The following is a 14,243-nucleotide window of genomic DNA, read 5'->3' as shown; positions in this document are numbered from 1 at the left end:
CTCTATCGTCTGGTCAGTTTTTGAAGAACTTTGAATTCATTGTCAGCAAAACTACTGAGAACTTGGAGGGAACAAGCTCAGCAGAATGTTGGAGGCAGGACCAGAGTGAGAAGGGCTCTGGGATGCAGCAGATTCAGCTGTATTTTGAAGAAGCTAAGCAGCCAAGTTTTAAAGTAAGAAAAAAGGAATGCTACTTAAAGGAAAGTTCAAGCAACAAACTGACTTTATTCTTATGTTAGGTTATGAAAATTCAATGACACTGCAGGCAGAGGACTTAAACCATTGGAAAGTTATAAATTGGAAATATAACCAAGAGGGTATTCTTAACAAGACCAAGACAGTAATGATAACAGTGTAAGGTGTGGGGTTAAGTTTGGCACAAAAGGAGTGATGCTATTTCTTCCAAGATGTGATGATATGACAAGTGCAGATCTTTGACTGTATTTGCCACTACAATAGGGGGGAAATCTCCTTTTGTCTGAAATGCACTGTGTCAATTACTTTTAATCAGAAAATATATTTGATGAGGCTATGGTTTTTCTTACCTCTTATTACTGATCAAAACAAAATATTTTCTTTATACTTAAAATATAATTTAAACATTCAAAAGAATAGAGATGAATCCCATTATCCTTGACTTATCCTAGAAGACTTGTTTGTAGAACAAGTTTAATTTAAGAAATGTAGTTATTTCAACTAATTGGGTAATACATATGAATAATGTATAAATACTATTCTCATGTGTTGATATAATTTAAGTCTCACTAATGATGAAGATTTTCTTTTTAAGTTATTATATTTTAAATTGTTATATTGCTTAGGTCATATGAAATTAGATTTGGGCATTGGTGATGTTCACTGAATGTGCATTACTGGAAGCTGAGCTGATATTCCAACTAGGACTACTCTATCTTGCATATTTGTGAAGTGTTTTTGTATGATTTTGAAATCTTTTATTGCTACCTTGTCACCCCTAACCCCTACCAGGGGTACCCTCCAAATTCTCATGATTCAACAACTAAAGAGGAAATGCAGCTTTGTCAGGGAGTCCCCAACCTTGTGCCTTTTATAGTCCCGTAAATGATCTCCCCTTGTGAAATGTTCTGAGTTCATAGCAGCCTTCATAGAAGAATAATGTTATGCAGCACTGGCATATTTTCAGAAATTTGTTCAACCTCCATTTTAATATGCTTCTGCATGACACAGATAGAAGAGTTTAAGCATCGATTAGATTGGCTTTTCTGTCCATTGAGAGAATAGACTAAAGGAGCCTCATGGGATTGATACTCCTTCACTCTACATATGATCATTGGCAATCAGGATGGGTTATTCTGCAGAACAGTAGCACACTAACTACCCATGTTGTATGGTTCTAGGAGGATTTTGATTGAGGTAGGCATTGATATTGATCAGACTTCCTATCTCTATCCCCACTTTAAAGAAATAACAATAATGATTTTAGTAATTTTCCAATTGAAGTACACTAGTACTGGTCAAAGGGTATGAGACATTGGTTCCTTCAATTGTGAAGTTAACTTCCAAAGTTTGGAATAACTTGTACAAATAATCTCCATTTATTTCAATGTGCCTTCCAAATTTTATCATGTGTTACTGTACTTTCATATAAAAAATTGGGAAGGACTGGTTAAGGTGCAGTCCATGAAGTACTGGTCTAGCTATTTATGGGTTACTTGGAAGTAATACAAACCAAGATAAAAGTAAATCAGAGATGGGGAAGACTATACCAGTTAGTTTATACCAAAACCACATCTCTTTAGTTCTCCCAAACTAAGTTCTCTCTTCACCCTATATGTTACTGCTGAGAATAATCTTAACAGTTCTACATATTGCTTTTGAGCAATCCAACTATTTTACACTTTTGTCAAAATTTATAAGTTCTTCTGGCCACCAGATGTGTTTTTCAATTCTGTTGTCATTGTCATCTTTATCAGTTACCTGACAAACTTAAACATGGAAAAGAATATTTTCGTTTGAGATAACGTGTCACTTAAAAAACAAAAAAAAAGCCTTGCTGTTTTATAAGAATTGCTAAGTCATTTTTGTTTTCTTGCAAAAATTTCTATAATTCCCAAGTTCATGAAGTATTCTTTGTGTAGGTTATTTTTGAAATTTTACAGAGATCTAAATATAACTGACCTAAACACCACTTTGACAATTATGCAAGGATGCATGTTTCAATTTTTTTTAAAGAAACAGCTATTTAATTTTAATAGAAGGTACTTTATAACCATTGACACTAGGAGTTTACAGCTTTATAATTTTATTTTTAAATGATGTTGATCTTATAAATATATGACTAAATAGTTGGAAACTCTGTGAAAAGAATGTTTCACTTGCCTTTATTACTGTAACTTGGATTCAAGTGTGGGTATTTATACTTTAATTATATAGAAATGTATGTACATATACATGAAAAAATTAATTTTTAGAAATATTGATACTCAAAATACCACAACTTATTATATAAAAATGAGTTATACATTTGTGGTGACAGGTGTTTGACAAAATTAATAGCCTTATATAGCAATAATTATATAAATATACATGAAAAATTACAGAGAAATCTGTTAATGGCAGTACTTTAGCTAATGAAGCAATATCATAATATTTTACATCCCCTAAAATACAAAAGATTAGAGAAGTTTGTTTCACCATTAAATGAAATCACTTAGACCTTTAATTCTTATTTAATATGAAGTTTCAAAAATATATTTACTTTTGGTAACCATAGTTTTTGTTTTTGATTTGCTTACATACTATTTTTGCTTTTTTATATCTTACAACACTATCTTTGGCAATTCTCATAATTTTGCATATGCTAGAATATGTTAGGTTGACTTTTTATTATTATTTTGCATCAACTACGTTGTGAAAGCAAAACATACAGTTTTTGAGCTGTTTAATCCTTTAGAGTCTTGCAGCAGAATAGAACATCTTAAGTATTTACCAAAACTCAATTTTCCTTCCTAGAATGTTCTTTGAAGCTGTGAAAATAGCAAACACTTATTTAGTGCTTGTCAGGCAATATTTTAAGAGTTTAAAAATTTTTTTATTTGTTCTAATTAGTTATACATGACAGCAGAATGCATTTATGCAGTTTGATAAATCATACATAAACAGAGCATAATTTCTCATTTCTCTGTATATGTTGTAGGATCACATCAGTCATGCAATATATACATGAGGTAATAATGTGTGTTTCACTCTACTATCCTTTCTTTCCCATGCCCCTTCCCCTCCTGATATAACTTTAATCACAAGTCTGTGAAGTAAAAACATGGTAGACAACTTGTCTAAGCCACTTCTAAATAGGGTTGCCAGGATTTGGATCCAGGAATCTGACTCTAGGTCTATTAGCCATTCTGGTATACTGCATTTATTTAACATGAATAACATATAGAATTCCTACACTGAGTCTGCATCTCACAGTACTCAATGCTTTATAATCAATGACTCTGGTCATTTACAACAGAGCACCTAAAAAACTGGCTCAGTAGATAGTTCCATTTTAGAGATGAGAATACTAATTATTACCTAATCAAATAAATTAATGTCCCTTTGTATTGTAGAACATGATTAAAACCCAAGTGTGTTTTATCATTGAATTGGGTATTTACAATAATCAATATAACATTGATAACATTATCATGACCAGGTTGGTATTACTACTCTGGGTTTGGAACAGCTGGTAAGACTGAGAATCACATTGGGAACTGGGGGAGTTTCCATTGAGCATAGGACTAGAAGTTGAAAATTCAAAATTGCAAATTCAAAAAGACAACATACAATTTAGATGTCTGGTAAAGACCTAGATTTCATGAACTTTAAAACAGAACTCTTTTTTAAAAAGCTTATCTGTAATTAAAGAGTGAGTGTACAAAATAGATACCACCAGCAGGTAGACTTAATGAGTGTGCCCTGTTCATTGTCAGTTCTCTAGCAAATTCTAGTGCATTATATTGATGCAGAAAAAGTTTTTTTGAAACAAAAAATTATATATCAAGAGGTTTATAAGTAGACTTTCTTCATTTTCTAAAGATTAGATTACATATAAAGTAAATTTATTTTGGTACAACTTCTTCTAATTTCTACTATGTGTTGAATATTCTTCTCAGAATGCTTTCAGATTTAGGAACATTTTGGATTTTGGAATATTTGCATAGACTTTGCTAATTACTGCCAATATTTCAGATTTTGGAGCATTTATATTTTAGATTTTTGTTTTAGGGATGTTTGACCTATAAAGTCTTTTTATTCATGTCACCGGAATTCTGAGAGTCCTGCTAAGAAATTGCCATTATCTATATTTTCTAGTTGAGGAAATAGAGATCGAAGGAATTTAGGTACTTTACTCAATTTAGGGATAAGAGAGCAAACCAACACTCAGATTTTAAATTCATGCTTTTTCAATGCCTTAAAAGCATATTTATATTTTAATGTGTTATGAAAAAATATATGGTATCTCATTTCCTATGCAACTTTTGAAAATTAGGTTTTTAATCACCCAGGCTAATTTAGATGTTTCTGAGAACAGAGCAGCACTTTGTTAGTATTTTCTGAAGTTTTGTAAACTAGTACTAGTAATTCTTTTTTGCATTTCTTTTAGGTCCCGAGGAGGTAGAAATCAAGTGCCCCTTGAATCACATTGCTTGCCGTGGTGCCAACGAATGTGTTCATTTATCCCAACTATGCAATGGTGTCCTGGACTGCTCAGATGGGTATGATGAAGGAATACACTGCCGGGGTGAGTCTGCTTGTTGGAACAATGCAACTGAAATATTAAATTCTGCATAGTAATGAAAGTTCAAAGAGAACCTGTAACCTGCCTTTTCTTTCAACCATAATCACATCTGTTATTGAGAAAGCATAAATTTCATTGCCAGTCACTCAATATGCATTTCAAAGATGTAATTATTGTGTGAAAAACATAGCAAAAAACAAACACACATTTGGACTTTGAAGTTGGGCCCTTAAACAATTATGTACCTCTTATAAAGAAGTCTTTGTCACAGTAGACTGACAGTACAGTGTTACAAATTTGTTTCTCTGAACCTTTGCTTAAACAAAGAGTATTCAAAGGTACATTTCAGCTACAAAATATTTTAGTAGATGTATCCATGATAATTTACTCTTAATTTTCTGTCTTTTAAAAAATCAACATCTAAATTCTGCAATGGTAAGATTTACCTGTGTATTGATGAGCGAGAAATAATTAAAATCTAAGAAAGTTTAAACAAATACTTGTAACTGGTACATTCCAATAAAGTTGGGATGGAGCAGGGAGAATGGAACATGAGACCAAGAAATGTGAGCATGGAAAGACCATCAAGGATCAAGGTAAGGACCCAGAAATAAAACAGAATTAAGGGATCAGTCAAGTGAATCAGGCTGCAAGATGGGACCAGCAAAGAAACTAAACCAGAAGTCTCTATTGTAGTTTCTCAGACTGAATGGAACACAAAGGTTAACGAAATTAAGGTGTCAGTAGGAACCTGTCCCTCATTTAGGGATTAAGAATAGAGGAGGTTGTAGGAATCTGGGGATCCATGTCTGATCTCTGGACATGTTCACAATCTTGTTACTAGTATATGGGGAAAGGTCATAGGCACCAAAAGTTGCAGTTTTCCAGGAGGATCTTTATTTCTATATGTGTTTAAAGTGTTCAAAATCAGCAACTACTTTTTAAAACTTTGTACAATTAACAAAACAGATGGCACCTGCCAGAGCACGCAAGTAGTTTCTCAGCTCTGAACTAAAGTAAACTGGATTCGAGTTCAGAGACAGAGTGTTATACTGGGAAAAGAACAGCAGATCTCAGATTATTTGAAGAGGTGGGGATGTTGAAATACCACAGAAATTGGATCTTTCCCTTCTTTCCAAAGTGATGACAAACACTGGTTCTGGGGATAGCTTCCCAGATTCCATTGGGAAGCTCAAGGTCTTCATCAGGTTCCTTCCTTTTCCATTCCCTTCTTAACCTTGAACTCTGAAAGGATCATGGAAAGAGTTCTTAGTTTCAGTTATGAATACATGTGTAATAAGAACAAGATTTTGTTTAATTTAAAGAATTTGTGACATGCTTTCTTTTTAATAACTATATATTTAAGAAGAATTTAACAAAAATAAAATACAGAATTACAAATTAAGAGGATTTTAAGAGTTTAATTTTCTTTTCAGAAATTAATTATAATTTCTGGAATCTAATTCTATCCCTTTAGATATAATTCAAGCTGCTTATTACATTCATTGAATGTTTTTCAGATAGATATGTGTGACTAAGCTTTTAAAACAATGAAGTTTTCACATCGCCAAATACTTTCTCAGATGTTATTATACAAATTTGAATATCTTAGACATATTTCAGTGCTATGAATAATATGAAAATATATCTGAGTTTTCTGATAAAATTTAGTTTGTGATCTCATAGATGAGGGTACATACTTATAGTAAAGTAGGAGACTCAAATAAAACCAAAGTATTTGGACAAAAATAAAACACTGTTATATTTATATAACAGAGGTTATATTCTGGTCTTGGGAGTGATTCTGTATCAACTGAATTGTTTTCTGAATGTTTCCTAGAAAAATCAATTTCTTTCTAGTGAAAATAATGAAAAGATATCTATTATTAATGATTTTCTATAACATTGATATTTTAATCTCCATAATTTGGTTCCATTTGAAGAAAGAAAAATGGAATTTTTATATGAGTATAGCAATATATAAATATGTGCTTGTAAAACTTTTACAATAAGAACTTGTAAAACCTCTACATTGTATTTTCAAAACTTTCATCTCTTCCTACACAATAATTCAAAGTAGTAATATTATCACCCTATCTAAATTGCATGATTAAAGAAATATTCTATAAAATACAAGGTCTCTCAAGACAGGATATTTCTACAGAAATCCTCTCCATCATTCAAAGAGTGCTGGAAGAAGTGAGCAAAATCAATAATAGAGACTAGATCTACCAAGATGTATCAAAATGTTATTTTAAAATTTGACCTTCATAATATAATTCATTAAGTTAATATTTAAGAGGACATAAAGGAAGAAGAGCCTCTTTTTACTTAGAACCATAATTAGATTATATTTGCAGTGCAAAGTGGTGATGTATTTAAATAAAACCATGGAGAAAAGGTACATTGAGAGCAATCCTGTAGAAAGAGTATTTGAAGCTCTGTGAAGTTTAAGCACTGAAGAGGAGCTTCACCAGGGTGTTTTACTTGAAATATTAATAAGCCTAGAGACCAAAACAAAAGAAGGGGAGTTAGCCAGGAAGACCTGGGTTTGTGTGCTCAGACCACTTTGGATTAGTAAAGCTCTTGCAGCCAAAGAATAAATCCTACTTTATTTTATTTTTACTAGAGCTGGTAATGTATATTAGTGTACAAATGACTGGTTTTCACTGTGATATTTCTATATATGTAGGTATAGACCTCTTATCCTCAGTTCTCTCCTTCTTTCTGATCCCTTTCCATATCCCTAGCAGTCACTCTGTGATTTTCAGGGAATCTTTTTTTGCTTCAAAGGACATGATTGAATTCTTCTTTGTGGGTGATAATACTCCATTGTGTGTATGTGTGAGTGTGTGTGTGTGCATGCTATATTTTCTTTATCCATTCATCTGTTGATGAGCACCAAGATGATTCCGTAGCTTGGCTGTTTTGAATAGTGCTGCAATAAACCTCGGTATGCAGGTGTCTTCTTTTGTATGCTGACCTCATTTCCTGAGGGTATATAAACAGCAGTGGGATTGCTGGATCAGATGGTAATCAGTTTTTGAGGAGCTCCTTACTGTTTTTCATAGAGGCTACACTAATTTACATTCCTACAAATAGCATGTAAAGCTCCCCACCCATCCCCCTGCACATCCTTGCCTAAATTTGTTTTCTTCTGTTTGTTTGTTTGTTGATAATAACTATTCTGACTGGGGTGAGATGGAACCTCAAGGTACTTTTGATTAGCACTTCCGGGATGGCTAAACATGAGTGTTTTTTTCATGTTTGTCTGCCATTTTGAACATTATCTTTTGGGAATTGTCTGTTTAGCTCATGTGCCCATTTGTTGATTAGATTACTCATTCTTTTGTTGTTAAATTTTGAGTTCTTTGTAATTCTGGCTATTATTCTCTGTCAGATTAACTGCTAGCAAAGATTTTTGTCCATTTTGTGTGCTTTTTCAAAACTCTGGTGTTGTTTCCTATGCTGTGCAGAAGCTTTTTAATGTGATGTAGTACCATGTATTAATTCTTCCATTTATTTCCTGAGGTTTAGAGGCCTTTTCAAGAAGTCAGTGCCTGTTCCAATATCTTAGATATTTCAGAATTTTCAGACTTTCAGGTTTTACATTAATGTGTTTGATTTATTTTGAGTTGATTTTTGTTCAGGGTAGAAGATAGGGATCTAGTTTCAATCTTCTACATGCAAATGTAGAATAGTATTCCTAACACTATTCTTTGAAGTGGCTCTGTTTTCTTCAAAGTGTGTTTTTGACACCCTTGTGCAAATCAGTTTGTTCTAGATGGCATGAGTTTATTTCTTGGTCTTCTGTTCTATTCCACTGGACTACATGTCTCCTTTTATTTCTGTTTTATTTTATTTGTGTTGATTTGTGCTAAGATGATCAGTTAGTCTCAAATCTATCCTACGTGTAAGCATGTCCTCTCAAAAAGATTTAAATAATTGTTAGGTAAAGGTTGGATTCTTAACACCGATTGATTTCAAGGTCAAGTTTAATGCTTCTCAGAAGCAAAATAATTCCTAGGAAGAATAAATTATTGACAAATGTTTCATTCTTTTAAAAAAATGTTAACATAATATTTGTATTTTTATGGGACATAGTGTAATTCGATACATGCAAGCACTATGTCATGATCAAATGAGGGTGATATTATTTACAATGACAAATGATACCTACAACCTACATGAAATGATGCTTTTGTACTTATTAAAGACTCTTATAAATACATATGGATGTTGTGTATGTGTATATATATTATATATATATATGTGTGTCTAGGTCTTAGTTCTATTAATACTATAAAATGAGAAATACTCTTGTACAGATATATAACTTCTTAACAGTGATTTATCAGGTATAATAATTGCTAAACTAATCCTACTGATGAGCTTTAGAATTAATTTTTTAACTGACTGTAAGTGCGGACTTAAGGAAACAGATAACTGGCAAAGTGTACTCCTCTGGGAAAAAATGATAATTTGACCATATATTGCAGATGAACATTCAAAAGAGTAATCTAAAATAGTTTTTTGTTGATTGGAAGGGAAACCTTCTGTGGAAGATTTATACTTTAATTAATGCTAATATTATACTAAATTCTTGTTCTCAGGCCCCAAATTTGTTTTATAAGAAAAGCTATGAAAACCAAAAAAAGTAAATATTAAAAAATTATGTATAAACCTATGGATAGCTTAAAATAATGTGAAACAGAAGTCTTTTAAAAAGAGAGGAGGGTTTCTTCATTAAAACATAATTTTAGATTCTCTCTCTCTCTCTTGAAACTATTTTCAAACTGAACTATTTTCATGTTTATATTTTTGTTTTTTTCCTTTCAATATTTTTGATTCAGTCATTTCTGTCATTAGAATCCTGGTGCATCATGGATGCATGTTGAATTGCACTCTATTTTCAGTTAGTTTTGATGCAAGGGAAAAACAAGTCACTTCTACCCCAATAGAATGTTAATTATGTGGGTTCACCTAATATCTATAACAGCAGAATTACCAATTGCTTTAGTATGGAGCTTATTCTTTGGTGTGAAAATATCCTCTGGTGACTATTTTCCAAATGCACTAGACTCTTAGAAAGTTTGTGTAGAGCTGGGGTTCAGCTCAGTGGCAGAGCACTTGCCTGAGAGCCCTGAGGCACCAGATTTGACCCTTGGCACCCCAGGAAGGCTTGTGCAAAATCACAAAAACAGAAAACTTGGGTTTCCTACCCATAATCATCTCTCTCTCACAGAAGAGAAATGTTGATTGTCTACCACTTTTGAAATTGCTGGTTTATATGAATATTCATGAGTCTTGGGAATCATTATTTGTATCTTTTCCTCACTCTTCCCTTCCTGATATGATGGGAAATAAATAATGTAGGAAATAATAATGGGTATGTGGCCAAAATGAATTTTTAAAATGTGCCAATAGAAGCACAATAAAGTTTTCCCTATATTCATTTACTTCATTAGTTTCAATAAGTTTTTATTGAGCATTGTCAATATTCCAGACAATATTCTGAGCATTGGGGATATGGAAAGTCCTATTTTCTGCCTTCATGGAATTCACATGTTATAATGGAGGCAGGTCAAAATTGCTGAGGAAGAATAAATGAGGAAGATCTAATTTTGCTTACGGGAATACAGGAAGATTTCCCAAGAGAGCTGATTGTTGATTTGCATCTCACTCTAAGAGTTGAGTAGGCAAACGAATAAAGGAAGAACATTAAAAAATAGGGAACTACATACACAAAGGCACAAATGCATGAGAAGCAGTGTATGCTCAAGAGAGTTCTGAGTTCTTTGATAAAAATGAAGTATAGGATCCTGAGTAGAGATAGATGAGTTTGAGGCCAAAAAAATGTTGTAACATACATAGAGGAATTATATTAGAAGAAGAATGCATGCAGTATAACCTACTTAAAATGCGTTGCATAAAACTGTAAAGAACAAGAAAGTGAAAAATGATACTAGGATATATTCTCAATAGTATTATAGGGGTGTTGTATGATAGTGTTTAAATATTAAGCATATGAAAGCTAGAATTATTGCACATTTGTAGCAGACTAGGTAATTTATTCCCAGAAAGTAAAAAGTACATTATTATAACCATAAAGCATTGGGCTAAACAGGCACATGTCTCTTCATTTTGATCAACACTCAAATCGATGTGTATCTGGGATTGTTCTCAAATAAGTCATTTGGATATAGTACACTTAAGTGAAATTCAAAGTGGACACAATGGTGGACCATATTAAATGAATCCCTTTTCATACAAAAGCTAGTAATTTGGAAGGTATATTCGCTATTTTAAGCAACCAGAATTCCATAGTTAGCAATCCAGTGAAAAGCTACCTGGTTGGATAATACCTAAGTTTTGCTCTCTTGTCCCTTAACTTTGGAAAATATATGACTCTTTCAATATTATTCAAAAATATGAATTATAACAATCTGTCACTCAGCTCTCTACTCAACCTCAAATGTGAGGCTAAATCTCCTATGATTCATTATTTGGTTTTTGACACAAGAAGTTTGATATTTTAAAAAAATCAAGGAATTAAAGTAGGTAGCTGATGTTGAATGGTATCCCGAGGAGTCACAGAGAATATCAGTTTGAGAGCAAAGTTTAAACACTGTGACCTTGAATTTTCGTCCACTAGTTTTGACTACTGGGCCTTAACATACAACTCACAGAGGTGTAAAAATTGTTATGCTTCAGCATCCTTCCTGACCTGTTCTCAAAGCAGCAAGAGGGCTTGTAGAAAATCAACTGAAAGACATTTTTGAACTAACTATATATTCCCTGTCAGTTTTATTAATTGATTGAACAGAAGAAAATGTGCTGAGTGAACAACAAGCTGAACGACTGTATAACCAGCTTGCATAATTCAATGTCTCAATCTGACTGTTAGCTCTGTCCCCTTGAGAAAAATTAGTGCTTTCATTTGGTGGGGGATGTGGAAGGGGAAGGAAATTTATTTTAACTCTTTTAACTCAAGCTCCACTTTTAACAATAGGAAGTTTAAAAATGTCCCTTTAGGAATTCAGCTTTCATAATGGGATCTGGAAGGATTTCATTCAATGAAAAAAGTTTAAATTTTATCTAAATAACAACATAATACTGTTCTGATGAGAACTAACTAATAAATATTTGGAGGAATTGAGTTTCGTCAAGACAAATCTGAAATTCTAGAAAAATCTTAAAGATTCCACAGAGGACATTCTCAAGAGTTCTTTCTCTTTTTCTTTTTAAAATTTTTTAAAAACTACTTTTTTATTAGTGCATTATAATTACACATAATGCTGGGATCTATTGTTACATATTTTCAAACCTTTAAGCCAGTGTTTTCAATGCTTAACAAAACTTCAGAGAAAAACTACTTCTGCTTTCTTTTCTCTAATCCACTGCTAACATTTATATAATAAACCCTATTTCACTGAATCACATGTATATTAATGCCATCTGCTATAGTCTGAATGTGTGTCACCCTGAAATTTGTGTTGAAACTAATTACCAAGATGATAGAATGAGGAGGCAGGGCATTTGGGAGGTAATTATTGTCATAAAGGCAGAACCTTCAACTCATAGAATTAGTGCCTTATAAAATAGGACCAAGGGGACACTTTTACCTCTTCTATTATGTGAGGATGTAACTTAAAACCTAGTTCTATGAACCAAGAAGTGAATGGTCACCAAATATTAAAAGTGCCTGCACTGGATTTTGGTCTTCCCAGCCCATAGAATTGTGAGAAATAAATTTTGTTGTTTAAGCTACTGAGCCTCTGCTATTTTTGTTTTCTAGCAGCTTAAATAAGTTAGAAAGCCATCATAATGGAACATTTCAATATACTGAGTGATGCTCAGAAAAATGTAAGAACTATGATACTGGTGACTACTGAGCTCACCATAGTCAGTGCCTTCAGAGTCAAATCAAACAGCTATTTATTTTTCACTCCTATGGAGATGCAGAAACATATATGTATATATTTTAAATTTCCCCAGACTTTCTAAATGTACTTGCATATTTGAGTTTAGATATTTACAACTCTTCATTAAAGATTAATCTTTTGAGAAAAAAATAAACCACTTAGACTTATTTGCATTAACTTAAAATTTGTATTCCATCTCCCCATTATGCTTGTGATTAAGAAAAAGCATGGAATCTAATGACTGACCTCTCCCTGCCCCAGAAATTGTAAGACCAGTCCAGACAACTGCTGTGGTCGTGGAAACCAAATGTTGCCAACTAAAGTGAGATCATTCTGTTCACTGAGCTTCTCAGGATTAGGTCAGTGTTCCTGTGAGCCAAGGTCTGAGTGTTAGACACAGGGAGTGACAAGCCCTAAAGAGCACTTTTCAGTTCCATTAGCTGAAACATGTGGTGTGTTCTCATCCAGGGTAGTTATGAAACTAGAGAGTGCCAAGAAAAAATCTATACCATTTAAGAAGTGGCTCAGGGAACTCTCCAATGATCTCAGAGAGGAAGTACTAAGAACCTGAATTGTCTAATTTTTAGCTAGTTATTAAACATTAGTTTAGCTATCTATAGAAAGTCAGGAAAGAAATATGAATAGGTATAAATGCTGTTTATTCTACATGATTTATGTAATAACCTCTAAATATTTATTAATATAAAAATAAATATAAAATATATTGTTTAGGAATATATATATAAATTTATATGTATATGAGTGTGCATTCTTGGAATTTTTCTAGCTTATGTCTATGGAATACCCAGCTGAAAGGATTATTCATGTGATTAAAATATATTTCTATTTTTATGCCTTTTGCTTGCTATCATTTCACTTGTTGGTGTTTCCAAAACCAGTGTGAGACTTCCACTAGTCATGATCTTTCTTTGAGTATTATGTCCTACTCCCAGTCAAATGATATTGGTTCCTTTTCAGTACATCAAGTTTGTATCCTATTCATATAAATTAATTGTACAAAACAGAATGTACAGAAATATGTTTAGATTGAAATTCTAGTAATTCCATATAATCCAGTATAACTTACCTTTTGAGATAAGCTTTTCAATGCAAATGTGCCTCAATTTATTTTATCTTTTCTTTCTGTCCTGTATGTGTATGTGTGTGTGTGTAGAGGTGGGGGGATACACTTATATTTAACTCTTACCTGGGTTGCTTGACCTGACCACAAGGACACAATAAACTTGCAGAGATGACAAGCACAAAAGTAGTCATGAGGGAGTGATGGAGCGTGAAAGTGCACAGGACTGTGCTTTGGAGTTATTTAGGGGATGGTGTGTCCTATACTGAACGCTGGAATCCTTGGCCTCCAACAAACAATGTGCACTTTGTTAGAAAGACTCACTTCTGTGTTTGGTTATAAGTGATTTATTCCTTTTTGTTTTGTGATTTCTTGTTTACCAGAAATATCTGCAGTATGCAGAAGGGAAGCAAAGGTCTTCTTGATGACTATAACTACAAATAAAGAAGCAGCAATAACTTTCTCACCATGTGAA

The 14,243-nt window shown here is 32.9% G+C and overlaps 1 protein-coding gene across 1 annotated transcript in view; it reads left to right on the top strand.

Annotated features, from left to right (window-relative positions):
• Lrp1b (LDL receptor related protein 1B) overlaps positions 1-14,243 on the top strand; it is a 1,852,169-nt gene that overhangs the window by 619,658 nt on the left and 1,218,268 nt on the right. Inside the window, 1 exon segment of the mRNA XM_047543195.1 lies at positions 4,628-4,765. Within this exon segment, the coding sequence (XP_047399151.1) occupies positions 4,628-4,765 (138 nt within the window).

This window comes from Sciurus carolinensis, chromosome 3 (assembly GCF_902686445.1).
Source record: "Sciurus carolinensis chromosome 3, mSciCar1.2, whole genome shotgun sequence".
NCBI lineage: Eukaryota > Metazoa > Chordata > Mammalia > Rodentia > Sciuridae > Sciurus > Sciurus carolinensis.
Note: the sequence above shows the minus strand (reverse complement) of the source record. Positions and strands in the feature narration are given on the sequence as shown.